General features: G+C 42.6%; 1 protein-coding gene and 1 long non-coding RNA gene across 2 annotated transcripts in view; one reads left to right on the top strand and one right to left on the bottom strand.

Moving 5' to 3' along the window:
* LOC129407864 (uncharacterized) overlaps positions 1–13,672 on the bottom strand; it is a 45,534-nt gene extending 31,862 nt beyond the window's left edge. The window contains exons 1-2 of the long non-coding RNA XR_008631746.1: positions 13,546–13,672; positions 10,625–10,891 (exon numbers count right to left, since the gene is read on the bottom strand). This is a non-coding gene — a long non-coding RNA (uncharacterized LOC129407864). The remainder of the gene's footprint in view (positions 1–10,624; positions 10,892–13,545) is intronic.
* wnt3 (wingless-type MMTV integration site family, member 3) overlaps positions 1–14,600 on the top strand; it is a 17,126-nt gene extending 2,526 nt beyond the window's left edge. Inside the window, exons 2-4 of the mRNA XM_055150263.1 lie at positions 7,934–8,175; positions 10,661–10,926; positions 13,638–14,600. Of these exons, the coding sequence (XP_055006238.1) occupies positions 7,934–8,175; positions 10,661–10,926; positions 13,638–14,117 (988 nt within the window). The 3' untranslated portion in view covers positions 14,118–14,600. The remainder of the gene's footprint in view (positions 1–7,933; positions 8,176–10,660; positions 10,927–13,637) is intronic.
* Positions 14,601–17,417: the final 2,817 nt, after the last annotated feature.

The raw sequence follows: 17,417 nt of genomic DNA, 5'->3' as shown, positions 1-17,417 counted from the left end.
CCCTGGCTACAGCAAGACGCATCAGACGCAGTCACAAAGAAAGTGAGATTCGGTCCCTGAGAATTACCTGCAGCTGTTCGGTTCAAGTGGCTAACATGACACTGGTATAATGTTCTGACTTTAACAATGCGCTCTAGCTTTGATTTGGGTAACGCATTCTGGAGCGTTAGGAGTTCCTCGGAGGCTGTGGAGATGAAACGCCGACCCGTAGCTGCGGGTGGTGAAGAAGCAGCAGAGGAGCGGGTATCAAACAGCTCCGTCAGTGCCCATAGAAACACAAGTAGGAGCTGCGTTAAGGGAGCATCAGTGTCCATAGAAACACAAGTAGGAACTGTGTTAAGGGAGAAGGGTGCAGAGTTTCAGCCAGGGCAGGCTCCTCTCGCTCAGCTTATTTTCTCAGGGGCGATGACTCGGCCATAAATTCTCCAGCCAAGGTGGGATGGGTTGGAGGGAAAAGAGGTTTTGACTGCTTCATGCCTGGCAGCCTCACAGTTACAAGACAGGGTGTTGAAAACAAAACAGAGCATAAATAACCCGACTGATATGCACATATGCATAGACCCAGATGAAGTGTAGTAGAAAGGCAGAGCAGCTAATGAGGTGTGCGTAAAAAAGTCACACAATAAACTATATTGCCTGTTTAAATGCAAGAATGTGGAGAAACAGTAGTGGTGTGTTTCAAAATGTGTTTCAGATAAGTCATCGCTAATGTTGTAGAAAAGAAGCCACTTAGACACTTATATTACAAGTTAACAGACTGTGATAGAGATTGTGAAGACATGAAAAGACCCTGGTCCCTGCTGTCTTGATACAGAAGACGTGAGCTTGTGGACTTGTCAACCTGAACTATATAATGTTTCAATCAAATCTATTATTGCAGTTCTATTCAAATTTATCGTGGTTTTTGAAGTAAATTTTAACTACTGTATACAACCATGCAAATACTCAAAAAAGAAATATAGACCATTAAAAGCTTCTCTTCTTTTTATGATGTACTTCTTTCATGTTCACCAAAAGCAAATATTTGTATTTTAATTTCACCTTCTTAAAATGTATCCATTCAATTAATTACAAATACTATTTCAATGTAAAAGATCACATAATTTTAACAATAAGCCAAAGTTTAATTTCAGCTACATGTGGCAGTACTAGCTTTAATTTTATTAGGGCAACTAATAGACAACAAATTTATATGCCTTAATAGGCCTATCAGTATAATTATTTAATAAATGGTACACGGAACAGGAATTTTAGGGATTCAATATTGATCATGGGTACTTTTATTCTTTGTGCAAGTTATTTTCATCTTTTTTTTAAATTTTATTTTATTTGAACTGAAGAGTTAAAACGTAGCTTCTGTGAGTCATAGACACTAACTCACAGTTAATATGTTTAATTCTGTTATTTAGTTATTGCAGCTTGTGAGTTACCTGTGTCACTATTAGCTAAGTGTCTCATCAAATTGCCATAAAAGAAAGCCATCTATCAAGGTTCACTAGATCTACTCAGGACAGATATTACCAATTAAACAAAGGCAGCTTAAATGGGTTTTAGGTCGATCTCTGGGTCTCAGGAATGTCATTATCTCATGGTGACACCCCTCCCTCCACAGCTCCAATCCAATCTCCAGCCCCAAACGCAGGCCGCTATTGGCAAAGGGATCACCTAAATGATTCTTAGCATGAGAAAACCCCTCATGTGCAGCCGCTCTGTGTGAAAAAGATCAAGGATGTTGGTTCATTCTTCTCTGCAGTGGGCAAAAGGTAAAAAAGTCCACAGGAATGCCATTCTTAAGAAATGTTGGGCTTCTATATGAATGGAGGAAAAACATCTATGGCGCCAGGGTCAAAGGCAATTTAGACCTAACCCCCAAAAGAAAAAGTCACTCAAAAGATGATGTTAAGATGTTAAGTAAAGCCTCAAACATATTAGAATGCATGAAGCTGGAGGACAGGCATGGTGGAATTAGTATATTTCAAAAAGGTGCATTGCACAACTTTTCAGGTGGAAGGTCAATCTTGTCTCCATATAGTCATTATTGATTTGCCTGAAATGTTCCGTGGTATGGCATTAAACACACCTATCTACCATTTATTCATTATGGGCATGAGTAACAGTTCTAGACAAAGCAATAACATCTCCATGAAGACAAGCAGGGCACGGATCCTCCTCCAGAAAAGTTATGCACTTCACCTTTAACTGTCATATTGTAGATTGGTTTAATTTATGGTCAATATCTCTGTAATTACATATCCATATGAAATAAAAATGGGCAAAGTTTGATCTTTCTCTGTCAGCATAAATACACAAAAGCTGAATTATTTTTTCATAATAGCTCCAAATGTTGTGCCATTATCAAACCACAAAGACATGATTGTTGTCAGCTGAAAAGAAAAAGAATAACATGGCAAGTTTGTGGGACCAATCCCTAAAAAATGTTGATGAAGTCCAACATTTGTGAATCATAAGGATATTTCCTTAAAAACTTGAATCTCACAGAGTTATTTTGGCTTTTGCATTCCATCTGATATTATTACACCTCTGAACTGAACACAAGCGATTAATAATTTTGCCCCCAAAATAAATGTTTAATTGTACAATTTTTTTTCTGGTAATGACCTTACACTTTGGAGGTTTACCACAAATTGCAAGTGAGGTAGTTGTAAATGGATAATACTGAGATGCAGTTCGAAGCAAAAGTAAAAAGTGCTGCAATTAATTTTTATTGTCTTAATATTTGTAAACTAGTTCAGCAGCGATCTAAACATATTCGTCATTTTCCTAACAGATTTCTAGCATTGTAATTACTGCATTGAGTTTCTAAGCACTTTTCACAACTTTCAGAGGACAGACTGGAATTTTCTATCATGATAACGCTAACATCAGCTAGCATGCTAACAGTGCACCAGTATTACTTCCTAGGGCAAAACAATGTTTTCTTTATTACATGAAATCATATACAGCCAATTTAATTCAACAAACCAAAAGTGAATTAAACAAACATTCTATCATGAACAAGTTTGTACCGTGTACACATGATTTAAAACCGAGCAAGGTGAGATGTTCAAAGCAGAATGGCATTTCAAAGCAGTGAAGTTGAGTGCTAATCTTCTCCTACCATCAAAGGACATTCAATGCACTCTTGTAGGAAATGACAACGTCTCCCACTGCACAGCTATTAGCAGCACTAAAACACAGGCCACAACAGTTCCTCAAAGAGAAAACCAAAAACGACCAGCAGCAAAGAGGTCCTTACGACACGTGGGGAAACAAAAACACAACATTTTAGGTCTTCATTAGCACATCTTGTTACAGAGGCTAGTTTTTAGCAGCAGGTTTCTCTGACACATGAGGTCATTCACACAGGCTAATGTGGGTCAACCACCAGTCGCAAAATGATAATCCATAAAGTTTTAAAACAAGGGCAAGTAACAAGGAAAGTGCAAAAACCTCTAGAATTACCTGCTAACATTAACATCATTATAAAGTTAAAAGGGCGAGGCTAAAATATGCATGACTTTTGTTTTTCTAAAACAGGATTTTACAACAGAGATTAGAGTTATTACCTGATATGTAGCCGCCAGCTAGATGAAAGATATGTGGCTGCCAGCTAGATGTATATGCAAAAATGTAGATTCACACCCAAGTGCCCTGATTCAACTACGATAAAAGCATGTTTTCGATTGTATACCGGTGTTATTACATACAGTTACATGTGAACTCGACACAATATAGAAGCTGAAGCAACATGCAGCACATAATAAGCAGTGGCAGAAAATATGCACGTTTCATTCTTTAAAGTCATTTAGACAAGCTGTAGCAGCAGCAGAGTGTGTTGGGTCTGAAGACTGTTTCTGTCTGACTACAACACAACTCAAGGCCAAGCGCTCAGTGACAGGCAGGTTCACAAGTTTACACACTGTTCAGTTGCCACTCTGCATCTTCCTATATCTCTGCTAGAACTTAGTGTCCCGACTTGGCACGCATTGCTGCAGTCTCCAAAGAGGTGTGGAGGGGGTTACAAACGAGGAAGAGCAGAAAGAAAGAACAGGTTGGAACATTTTTCACTGGTCCTGTCATTTTTTATCTGATCAGCCAGAAGCTGTTGGACTACAAATCAAAAGTGTGCCAGAGAAAAGTTGAAGACAACAGAACACAGACAGGAGTTTAGCATTCCTCCTTCTTAAAAGTCCCATCCGCGGGCGAAGCTGGCAACATTTGTTGTCCCACTTTCTCCATGTCTCTGTGGACACTCTTATGGGATGTCTAGATTAGAGTTTGATGGAAATGTTTCCTGTATAAGTCTCTGCCTCCTATGTGATTTACACCTGGGCTCCCCTCAGGCAAAGCAAAATATGGGCTGAGGCATCAACATATAGAGGTAAATTAGAGGTGCATTGTCGTTTAAACCGAAGAGTGTTTCTTATGGATTGTTACAGAACAAGTACTGAGCAGGGGGAAGGCACACTTGTCACTGATCACCTTAGGCGCATAGCTAACACAACATAAGCTAACATTTTATAATTTGCCCTTAATGTGAGACTTGCCGTTGCTGAGGTGGAGAAGGATTTATATTACACAAACACCATCTACTCGTGGGCTGACATAAAACAGCAATCAACAAATCCCTTAAGGAAAGTTACCATGTATTTTCATAGCTATTTCATTTTGTGTAGCAGTAGCACAATGATTGGTAATAAAGAAATAAAATAAATTCTGTCAGTCTATCAGTATGTTATTGCAGAATTGACATATTTTGTTAAGCATTTATTTAGCTAAGAAAGCCCCAGAGATTGAGTTTCAGCATTTCTTCTTTCTGGGAGCAGTGGTCAACATTAGAGGGGACACACCATGTTAAAATGGTGTTCCCTCATCATTAGCTTACTCACAGTTTTATTTTGATATGATGCTTGAAAGCTCAGAATATTTTTGTTTTCACCTACCCCCATCTCCCTGAACTAATTTGTATTTATTAAAAAAATAAATCTGATTCCATGTGATACATCTAGGGTTCAAATTGTTGTGAAGCATTATTTAAAAAAACAAAACAAAAAAAAAAACATATTGAAAAGCCACTGATAAGAGGCTAGGTGTATTTATGCATTTTAACAGTAAGTCATTGACTGATTGATTGATTCCATTTATAACTAAATCGTTATACGTACATTTTTCTGTTTACAATGAACAGTTATAAAATAATGAATAAAGTATGCTATAGTTTATTACTAAGTGCAAGAAAGTTCTTTGTTTTTTAAACACTCTGAAAAACAGGTGAATAATTTAACTGTAGATTTTCAGCCCTTAAGTACCTTTGTATTTTTGTGACTCTATAACTCTCCTGAAGTTGGTCTGATTGATATAAAAGAGGAACAGGGGTGCATGTTTTAGCTCCGTGTGGACCCTGGACATGGCCTTCACACTGTTTCTACAAGGCTCAAGGCACTGAGGTCAAAGGTCACATTCTGCTCCACAGATTCAGGGGGTCACCTGGTATGTTCTGTGCCTGTGGACACAAGGAGCTGTCTCTGAGAGGCCATATGCTACACATTGAGCCAAGCAGTAGACTTCACAACAGGAGCAGCAGCAGCAGCCAGTTTGTGACAGGACGAGGCTCACACTCACACATGCAGGTATATGAGGTATATATCAGACACAGAGACTCAGGGCTGATGGTTGGGCCTGGCACTGTAGTATATCCCACATCTACTGTTACTACTGAATCTGTTAGTTTCTTTTGCTTAATTTCTGTGTTTTGCAGTGGCCTAACTTTCACACATGGCATGGTTTAGGTAAAGAGAAAACTACACAACCATGCTGTAAGCCCGAGGGCCAATAGGGGCCCCACACAGACCTGCCTGGACATGCACCTGCCAAACCCTGCAGTTTGTGGAGCTGCTCGTCTCATCCCCTGCAGCGGATTCCCCCGGCACTGCCTCTGTGGAGGTCTCTGAGTCTGCTCTGCTCTGGGTTCAGACACGCCGCTTGTGGGTTCCCAGAACAGAGGCAAATGAGGCAGGATCAGCGCAGCACCAAGCGGTTTAGATGCGTGCAGATTTTGCATGATATGCTTCATAACAAAGTCTGGTTAAGACTCACATTAGTACCTCATTAAAAGGACAAGTCTTTTTTGTCATCTTTACATGTGCACTAAGTGAGGCACATCCTGTGCACACCAAACAAATGAGCTGGGAGATCCACAGTCTGTAGTCTGAACATACTACGGCCACCACAACGTCTCATGCGGTTAGCAAACTGATCCCACAAGAAATCCCTAAGTCAATACTTAAGCTGGTATTTCAGTGAGGCAGGGAGGGTGTCCTCAATGGAACCTACATGCAATGGGTGGCACACTCCATTTCTGTGCCTTAAAACTGTATGCAGGCCACATTATTTATGTAAGAGATATTGGCTCTATATCGATGTTGCAAAAAAAAAAAGTGCCACTAATATCCTCTGAGTCGAGTACATGATCTGTTGGTGTCCATATCGTGACTGAGAAATGAATGGGCAGTAACTGAACAGACAGACAGTGTAATTAAGTCCTTAGTCACTCCGTCAGCAGACAGAATGAAGTCAGCAACACTTGAACTCGGTGATGTTGGGGAATTGGCCCTGGCAGATGAGCTAATGTGACTTGAATTAACGCATGACATGAGGAGATCAAGATTGATGCGCGCTGTCAAATCACTATCTACTAAATCACTGACAAGACAACATTAAACAATAAACATTGCTACAATTTATTGGGCAGTATTTTATGGATGTCAAAGAATATAAAATCTTATAAGTGCAATTACCGGCAAACTTGATCATTGGCTTGAAATGTAAAACTTGCTCTTCTGACTTTCTCATACAACAAACCTTTACGTCATTGTCCAAGTGTGTAATCTCTACCTGCAAGCTTGTTTTAACAATGCTCACCTGGGATAAAAAAACAATGCATGGAAGAAGAGAGGGCTGAAGGCGGGAGGGGGCAGGGACTTGGTGGTTGCCACATGGAGAAAGCAGAGAGGCACAAGCTGTGAACCTATCTGAGGGGGATTTTTCCAACATGACTTCAATGGCTTGATTTTTGTCTTGGGGTAGGGCTTTGCACTGCAATCATCTGTCAGAGGCAGAGGCTGCTGTGATTGGGTTGCGCCCTGCGGGGGTCTTGAGGTCATCTTGAGTGGCGCTCTGATCTAATCAACGTCAACTGTTCTCCCATGATGTTCTTGTAGCTGGTAGCTCCAGGTTCGTCCCTAGCAGAGTAAGGGTCCATCAACAAGCATTAGAACTTCAGTAAACTTTGAGCTTTTAGACACAGATAGTGAACATTCAGGCAGCAGATGTAGTCTGCATCTGCAAATGCAGAGGCTCCTTCCAGAAGTATGGTTTTGTTTGAGCTTGCCATGACAAAAACTTGTTAAAACACGGGTATAGCAAACATATTTTTGCTCTTCATTGGGGGAATTAAAATTAATTACCTGAATGAAACTATAATGGTTTCTGGCATAGGTGCTGATCCTGTCTGTCTCACTGAGCTGAATAATCTCTGTTAGACTCTGTTCTGGTAAAGCCATGTAGCGTCACATGAACTATTACTGTATAATGCTGCATTGTCCATTATCAGTAGTCACAGATGCAAGAACTGTCAACTTTAAAACCACTATGTATTTATATAATTAAAGTGATATACAGGGCTTTTCCCAAATCATGAACCAACAACTTTGTTAGATGAGTAGGAAAAAAACTTTGAAGTCTTTGAAATGTCACCAGTCCCACTGCCCTGAGGGCTTGTCCTGCATGAAGAGAATGGGACAAAACAAGTACAAGTTTGTAGAAGCAAGCATGAACTCTGAGATGATGAATACGTTTTCTGATGTATGCCCTTCAATGTTATTTTGTCGTAACCACAGACTGACCCCAGCCCTGCTCTGTTTCTGTGTAACAGGTCCCTCGCTCTTGGACAGCAGTACTCGTCTCTGGGCTCACAACCCATCCTGTGCGGCTCCATCCCTGGCCTGGTGCCCAAACAGTTACGCTTCTGTCGCAACTACATCGAGATCATGCCCAGCGTCGCAGAGGGGGTCAAACTGGGCATCCAGGAATGCCAGCACCAGTTCAGAGGGCGCAGGTGGAACTGCACCACCATCAAGGACAACCTAGCCATTTTTGGCCCAGTACTAGATAAAGGTAATACAAAGTGTATATCAGTTTCACAGGCTGTACTGTGAACAATGTAAAGTGTACATGGACAGCTAACAGCCTTTTCCACCCAAGGGCTCAGCACTGGCTGTTCTCTTAGCTTTTGCAGACAAACGACTAACTGGGGCAATTACAATAATATACACCTTCGGCGGGTGCAGTGAGGAATGAGCCCAGAACAGGCTCTGGCAGATTATTCTTCTTCAATCCATCTTTACCTTCTGTGTCCCATTTGTCTTTGATTCTGTGACTTCTGCTGCTCCTTGGTTTCCCAACTGTGTTTACACACTGCAACATGAAAGCAAGCCAGCGCCATAAATCTATCAGCAAAAGCTGACAAGTACAGCTGATATACTGGAGGCATCCATCAGACTGTTGCATGCAGAATACCAATTCTGCAGAATACCAATTGTGCAGGGGATGTTGCCACACTAACGCAACGTGACAGTACAATAGAGAGAGCAGCACCTAAACAAAAGCCATGTGTCATGCTAAGTGACTTCCATTTGCTAATTATAAAGATCGATGTTTGTGTGTTCGGAGTGGGGCAGCTGATTGGGAAAAAATACTGTGTGTCAGAGGGGATGGAAAAACTAGGCAGCATGAGCAGTCCAAACTCCTGAGTCAAATAAAAGGGAGAGGGGAAACCAAATGAGATTACAGCCAACAGAAAAGGGCTGGGGGCTCCGCTCAACCCCTACTGTGCATGAAGACCAGTGCGCGCCTCACACAGCCAGCTCCCACGGATGCCCCATTCACACGCCCTTTTGACTCTGTCATGAAAACAGGCTGAAAGGGGATCGCGGCGGCTCCCGGAGCAGCCGTGGTGTCACTTTGGGATGGGGATGAAGGAGGACCAGACTTTGGGATGGGGATGAAGGAGGAGCAGGCTGGAGCAGAATCAGGAGCAGTGATGAATGGTGCGTCTGGTTAGTAGCAGCAATGCCGCAGGTCAGGCAGAGCCACCTTGGCTGTGCGGCTCCTGCAGTGGGACTCTGACATGGGTGCTGGTGCATGGGACTGGGCTCTGGGTGTTGGTGGAGAGGGGGTTATGGAGTTTAGGGAATGCCAGCTCCGGGCAGAGAGGGGCTGTGGGGGCGCGAGTCGCTGGGCCTTTTGTGCAGATAATACAGTGTGACACAAGGGAAACAAAGGGGGATTGATGGGCCCAGCAGGTAGCAGGAGCAGCGCTAGCCTTGGCTATCGTCCAGAGCTCCAGGGGCCCAGAGCTCACAGGAGCCTGTTGTGGAGGGCCTGGCCAGATTTATCAGGGGGACCCGGGATGTCCACTCTCAGCAAGAGTGAACTTAACTTAAATATTAGTTACTTACCTTCATCATTTTTTCATTTATATTTTCCTACCTGTCTCCACTTCTTTTTCAATAGTTGTGCAGCATTAGAAAACTATGTATTTTAAAAATCAAGCTGGCAGTTGACATATCACAGTTTAAGTCATATATCAGTCACTGAACTTTTCCCCCTCTCAGTACATACTCACACTCCGATTGTTGCAATAATGTAACATCTGGCTGACACTTCTGAGCTAAAGGGTTGAAAACAACTTAGCATGCAGACATCCTGTGAGTACAAAACCTTCTATAGCTACAGGCAAAATATTATCGCTTGTTTGTCTGCGGTTTGAGAAGTGAAAACCATTTGCTTTTCTAAATTACCAAAAGATCTTTGGCTATTTTGCCGTATTGTGGTCTGATCTATATGTTTGTGATTATACAAAAATTAAAGCTTGGGGAAATTTGTTTTCCATATATTTCAACCTTTCCTTTAAAAGGGCAAACATTTCTACAGTAGTTTTGCTTGTGTGTAAAATATATATGTGTGTGTACTTTTAGGAGCAGTAGAGAGTCATGGCTGAGCAGACTTAATTGTGCTGTTATTGTGAAACAATGGTGTCTGGTTACATAATAAGCTGTTGCCTTCAAAGAGGCGTATATCTCCATCCCTGGACGTCAGAATGAAACATGCCGACACGCGGCTGGGTTTGAGTGCACGCCCTCGGGTGGGAGCGGGACAGTGGGCGGAGCTTGGTGACATTCCTGAAACACTATCCAGATGCAAAGCAGCACACCTCAGGGATGAGAGGAGGTCAGAGAGATCCTACTGAGCACAGGACGACTGACACCACCACAAAGAGCTGATGTCACTGCACACAGCACTGTGGGGCCCTTTCATGTGCTCTGCACTACTCACTATCTTATATGGGTCATTTGAATCACACATTTGTAAAGTATACCATAGTATCACTTTCTCCTATAGGTGCAGGCCATACTAATGGGGCAAATACCAGAGGAGACGTGCACTTTTCAAAGATGAACTGCTGCGTTAAAAGGTTCTAGCCTGGAGGTGTCCCCATCACTACTTTTGTCTGGAAGTTGGCAGCAGTCATCTCTGCTCTATGTTGAACAGTGTTCTGACATACCTCTCTCCTTCTCTTTGTCTTCTCACATGTCTTCAGCCACGAGAGAGTCTGCGTTTGTCCATGCCATCGCTTCAGCCGGGGTTGCGTTCGCTGTGACACGGTCCTGCGCTGAGGGCACCTCCACCATGTGCGGCTGTGACTCCCATCACAAAGGACCCCCGGGCGAGGGCTGGAAGTGGGGCGGCTGCAGTGAGGATGCAGAGTTTGGGGTGCTGGTGTCCAGGGAGTTTGCAGATGCCCGGGAGAACCGGCCGGACGCTCGATCTGCTATGAACAGGCACAACAACGAAGCAGGGCGATCGGTAAATATCTGCAGTTGACTAGATGTAAATATGGTTTAATAAGTACCACCTACATGGGGCATTATGGAACAGTATAGACTTTGTGTTATTCTCAAACCTATAAATGGAAAAGACCTCTCAAACTGCAAGGAAAAGGAAGATTATTTCACAATTTGAACCAGGATTTTTGTGTGTATTTAACTTCTAGTAACCTGCCTACAGCCATGGTTATTTTGCTAATTGGTTAATCCGTTTTGATTTTTCAGAAAAATCAAAGATAAGAAGGTACCTGAATAAGAGATTTTCCTAAAATTCACTCACATACAGTCTAAGTGCTGCCACTTAAGATGTCATTTTGATGTAATTAATTGTTTGGCAGCCCATTAAAATGTTTGTGTTACAATGAATTGTAATGAACTGAAACATCACGATAATTCACAATTACTGACAACCATGATCAAACAACAGTGAAATACTTAATTCACTTTCATCTACACATTATTAATACTCCTGTACCAGCTTTATGAAGGTACATTTTCTGAATAAAAGAGTTGAGTTTATGTGACAAAAAAGTTCTTTGGTTTAGGTTTGAAATCACATAATTAAGCCTCTAATCATCATTAGTATTTTTTTTTTACATTTACAATTGTGACCTAAACAATCTTGACATTCCTGTACAACACATTTTTGACTTGTCCACACATTACCTAGTTCCCAACAAAAATGTGCACTTGAATTTGAATGACGACTTAATTACCCATCTAAGCTACTCTCACTGTCTCACCACGGCCCCACGCCTTTCTTTTTATGCCTCACATCCACCAAAAACTCCCTGCCACTCACAAAGAGCCACAGGAGAGAGGGAACATGAGGGAGTGAGTGGCGATTTAAAGCATCAGTGAGTGCTGTCACCATTGGGAGAAACAGGCTCCTGTGCAGTAGCTGTGGGGCATGAGCAGGGCCCAGGAGCAGACTGCCTTTGATCTGACACACAGGAGCAGGACCACAGGAGCGGAGCTGTGTCACACTACAGCTCCCACCTGGGCCTTTCATGCTCCAGCTGCCCCAGGGCATTATGGGAGAGGACTGATGTTGGCATGACAAGATTACTGTTCATACAGTATGATGTCAGCTCTTCCCATTTCTAACATGGGTGCCACAAAAGCCTGCCTTCTGTGGCTGGGGGATTTCTGTGGTTAAATATAGCCAGTGAATTTAAGCACAACAAAATCAAAACAGAAAATGTGCCCTGGGGCAGCACACTCATGATAATGTGTGACTTCAGAAGGAATTCACCACAGTGCAGAGCCTGAACCTCACAGCGGACAGAGCCTGTGCCTCACAGTAGCCTGGCTGTGCCTCACAGTATCCTGTACTTCACAGTAGCCTGTGCCTCACAGTAGCTGTACCTCACAGTATCCTGTGCCTCACAGTGGCCTGGGCCTCACAGTGGCCTGGGCCTCACAGTAGCCTGTACTTCACAGTAGTCTGTGCAGTACAGTATCCTGTGCCTCACAGTAGCCTGTACTTCACAGTAGTCTGTGCCTCACAGTAGCCTGTACTTCATAGTATCCTGTGCCTCACAGTGGCCTTGGCCTCACAGTAGCATGTACCTCACAGTATTCTGTACTTCACAGCAGCCTGTACCTCACAGTATCATGGGCCTCACAGTATCCTGTGCCTCACAGTGGCCTTGGCCTCACAGTGGCCTTGGCCTCACAGTAGCCTGTACTTCACAGCAGCCTGTACTTCACAGTAACCTGTGCCTCACAGTAGCCTGTACTTCACAGTAGCCTGTGCCTCACAGTGGCCTTGGCCTCACAGTGGCCTTGGCCTCACAGTAGCCTGTACTTCACAGCAGCCTGTACTTCACAGTAACCTGTGCCTCACAGTAGCCTGTCCTTCACAGCAGCCTGTACTTCACAGTAGCCTGTGCCTCACAGTAGCTTGTGCCTCACAGCGGCCTTGGCCTCACAGTAGGCTGTGCCTCACAGTGACCTGTGCCTCACAGTGGCCTGGGCCTCACAGTAGCCTGTGCCTCACAGCAGCCTGTACTCACAGTCCTGTGCCTCACAGTATCCTGTGCCTCACAGTGCCTGTCCTTCACAGCAGCCTGTACTTCACAGTAGCCTGGGCCTCACAGTATCCTGTGCCTCACAGTGGCCTGGGCCTCACAGTGGCCTTGGCCTCACAGTGGCCTGTGCCTCACAGTAGCCTATGCCTCACAGTAGCCTGGGCCTCACAGTAGCCTGTGTCTCACAGCTGCATTGCCTGAGCGAGTGGCAGGCAGTTTTTCTTGGCCCGGGTTGCTGGTGTTTAGTGGTCTTGTTAGTCTGTGTTACTGAATTTCCTGAAGGTTTCTCCGACCAGAAAATTCCAATAGATCTTGGTTTGTGAGAGGCTTGGCTTTCCTTCCCTGCATCGGCTGATCGGCTACAGAGCCAACCAAAATCTTTTCTTGATTACGAATCTTTTGAAAAGCATTTGCTCAAGAATCCATGGTTAACTTTTAAACACAAAATGTAGTAATAATAATATTACAAGTACAGAAGATTTTTTGTTTATTAAGCAAGTCAGCCATAATGCTAGCTAGCACTGATTAGCCCATAATAAAGTATTGGGGCTGTAGTGACTATTTACCAAGTATACTTTTCAAAAAGACGCTTGATGAAGTGTAAATGTATGGATGAAACATAGTTCTTAACACTGACTACAGTATGTGTGTGTTTCAGACCATCCTGGACCACATGCACCTGCGCTGTAAGTGTCACGGTCTGTCCGGGAGCTGTGAGGTGAAGACGTGCTGGTGGGCGCAGCCGGACTTCCGCACACTGGGGGACTACCTCAAGGACAAGTACGACAGCGCCTCAGAGATGATCGTGGAGAAGCACCGGGAGTCTCGGGGCTGGGTAGAGACGCTGCGGGTCAAATACGCTTTTTTCAAACACCCGACGGAGCGTGACCTGGTGTACTATGAGGGCTCACCCAACTTCTGCGAGCCCAACACGGAGACGGGCTCTTTCGGGACCAGGGACCGCGTGTGTAACGTGTCCTCGCACGGCATAGAGGGCTGTGACCTGCTGTGCTGCGGCCGGGGACACAACACCAGGACTGAGAAGCGCAAAGAGAAGTGTCACTGCATCTTTCACTGGTGCTGCTATGTCAGCTGTCAGGAGTGCGTGCGCGTGTACGACGTGCACACGTGTAAGTGAGACTGGACTGTGCTCAGACTGTTGGACTCCCAGTGCTGCCCATCAAAACTCACTCCTCTCCAAATCCCCTGCTTCCTCCCCTAGACAACAGCATCGACACGGCACTCCCCCTAAAGGGTTCTGGCACATTGTTGATGAACATTTTTTGTAAAAACCCTGCACTAGAAATGCTGACCAGCACACAGTTTCATTCAGACTAGATTAGAAGACCCTCCGTGATCTGACCAGTGCCCCTCTTATAGGAAGCAGCTTCATGACCCCTGTCCCAGACCCTGACACGTGCAGCATCAGGACCCCATTCTCCCCTTTTGTCTTAATTTATTTCCTCCCCTCCAGCCATTGTTTGTGGCACGTACTCAACACTTTTTACCTGTGAGATGAATGCAGTAAAACTTTCAGACTCTCTGCTTTTGTATAAAAAGCATGTTTTAACTAACACCTCATTTCTCTGGACATATTGGCTGGTTTGTTATGAAATCAACATCCACAATATAGCCTACCCAAGGAAGATTCCACTTTGTAACTACTGAACTTCAATAGACAGTAGCCTGCTGTCTGTGTAACTACTGATTCTGAGTTTGTTTTGTCCCTGTGTCTCTTCTGCACCAGTCTACAGTGGATGCCTGAAGATACGCTCCCGCCTGATTTTATAGACCTGCATTTCTGAAATATTAGCTGTGGGCTGGGACTTTTGCAGGAGGGGGCATGTGTGTGAACAAGCACGCTCATTCCACTAAACATCAATTTGTATGCACTATCCAGTTACACATCCAGGTAGTTCAAAAATTAGCTTAGACAGATTATTTTTCATGTAACCAGGTACCTTTTCTAACTTTTTTTTTTTACTCCAGCGAACCAACCATCCAACCAACCAACAAACAAATGTGTTCTTCATTACTGTAGATCTTTAGCAATAAAAGTTCTGGTCCGTTAAAGCTCCAACACAGGACTGTGCCAAAATTGAGTAAAATATTTTTTATGGAGACCTAAACCTGGATCTAAACTTGGCAATCCTATAATAAATGCTCAGATTTTTCATGCATCTTAAAGGTGTAGTATATAACTAGAAATGAAGGTCTGCCACCTGCTTATCTCTATGGATTTATTTGCCTTGAATGTTCCACATTGTGGCTTTAAACATATTATAAATACAAAATCAGTGGTGGAATGTAACAAAGTGCTTTACTTTACTTTTTACTTTTACTTCACTACATTCGAGAGTCTGTATCTCTGCTTTTTACTCAACTGAATGTAAAAGCTATGAGGGGTTTATTTTCAACATGTGTATAGTTTGAGCAAATAAAAATGAAAACAGCTCAGAAAAAAGAAATAATTCAATTTCTGTTGAACAAAATTCAGCACAAATCTTTATCAAAACCACTACATTTGAAGCTTTATTTTAATAACTTTAATACTTTTAGTTAAGTAGATTTTTTCAAGTGATACTTTTACTTTTACTTGAGTATGTTTTTGCTGTTATCTATACTTAAGCAACAAAATTGTGTACTTCTTCCACCACTTTGCAAGAAAGAGTTTAATGCCATAAAGAGGAACCTTCAGTACAGGCCAAGCAATAACATCGCCACGGAGACAAGCAGGCGGTAACCTCATTGTACTCTTCAACAAATTAAAATACAAAAACAGTCAATTTTTAATCATATTTTACGCCCCATAAAATCTTTGGCACCGTACAGAGACTATGAATCATCATCTTCTTCTTGGGGGACTTGTGACGGCATGTGGTGGCCATAAGGCAGAGTGCGTTCTCATAATTGTTTACATCTTTGCTTCGCTCCAGATTCCTCCTCAGCGGGACATGTGAGGTCTTTAATGACTGATTTATGAACTTGTATTCCTGTTACCGAACCCCACAACAACTTTTTGCTTTTACTTGGTACTGGAGAAGCAATAAGTTACAATTTGGGTCAGTAATATGTTTTTGCGGAGGTACAAATATCAGCCCATCTGTCTTCCTCTAGTGTTTTAATGAGATACAAAATTGTTACAAAACCACAGTGGAAAGCAATAGTGTGTTAAGCCTGAAGGAAAAGGCCAATATTTCATTCAGTGATTGAGTGGTGTTTAAAGGTGCGCTATTTAACTTCTACGGTGCAGGCTCCTCTACAAGCTTGTCTCCATGGTGATGTTATTGCTTTGCTTAAAATGTTCCACAGTATGGTTTAGAACATGTGTATCTTCAAGAAGACAAGGATGTGATGTGTGGAGAGGCAACCTTTCTCAAAGTAAGGATGCTTGTTCTTTTAACCAGTAAAATCAGATAAATACGTCTAATGCCATACTGTGGAACATTTCAGGTAAAACATTAAAGGTCCAATATTACACTGTTTTCTGATCTATGTTATAATGTTGTTTCCTCACCACAAACATACCAGGAGTTGTTTTGTTTCATTCACACGTTTATCAAACAAACCCTGCATATTTAGTTATTCTTCCAAACGGAAAACACTCAGTTCCACCTTGTGATGTCATGTGGTAATACAAAAAGTGCTCCACTGTGTTTTTAAACTTCATACACCTTCACTAGAATCATCTGGATGATTTCAGATCTGGAATTGTCAATCTCAACTGAAGTAAAAGTAAAAGGAGCTGTTGTATAACCCTAACCCTAACTACAGCTACCACTACATGACATCACAAGGTGGAACAGAGCATTTTGAGCTTTGGAGATGTAGACACCCAAATAATGCAAGATTACTCAGACATGTGTGAATGGTACAAAACACTACATCAGGTTTCTTTTTGAGGAGGTAACAACATTCTGACCTGGCTTAAAGCTCACAACAGTCCATTTTGTGTAATATAAGACCTTCAGCATTTATAAGAAAACAAGCAGGTAACAGAAATGCAACCAGAAATGTTACATAGTGCACCTTTAACTTAATTGGGGAGTACGTGATGTATGTGATGAAGTCAATAGTAAGCTACAAACTGAGGCCTTGTTAGGAATTGAAGAATATGTATGTAATGATGGTTAGATTATGGCACGTTGGTCTTTTGCAGTAATAAAATGGTTTTCCTACACAACATGCTCCAACAGCCCCATCCTCAAATCATTACATTTAACAATACAAATACATGTTACTAACTTAAGCTGTACTTTCTTTGAGACTTGTCTTAGCGCTGCATCATTTTCTACCTGGGCTTCCTGTGTTCAGTTCATCTTCCACAAAGTCCTAAACCTTTGCTATATCCAAAGTTTTGTACAAATGTTTTAAAGTGAATAATTCCCTTTTTATTTTATAATCGTAAATGTTATGTTTTTATAAATATTATTTATTA

This window comes from Boleophthalmus pectinirostris, unplaced genomic scaffold (genome assembly GCF_026225935.1).
Source record: "Boleophthalmus pectinirostris isolate CB_2022bp ecotype Guang Dong unplaced genomic scaffold, ASM2622593v1 HiC_scaffold_14, whole genome shotgun sequence".
Lineage (NCBI taxonomy): Eukaryota > Metazoa > Chordata > Actinopteri > Gobiiformes > Gobiidae > Boleophthalmus > Boleophthalmus pectinirostris.
The sequence above is the reverse complement of the archived record's forward strand: the minus strand, read 5'-3'. Positions and strand labels throughout refer to the sequence as shown.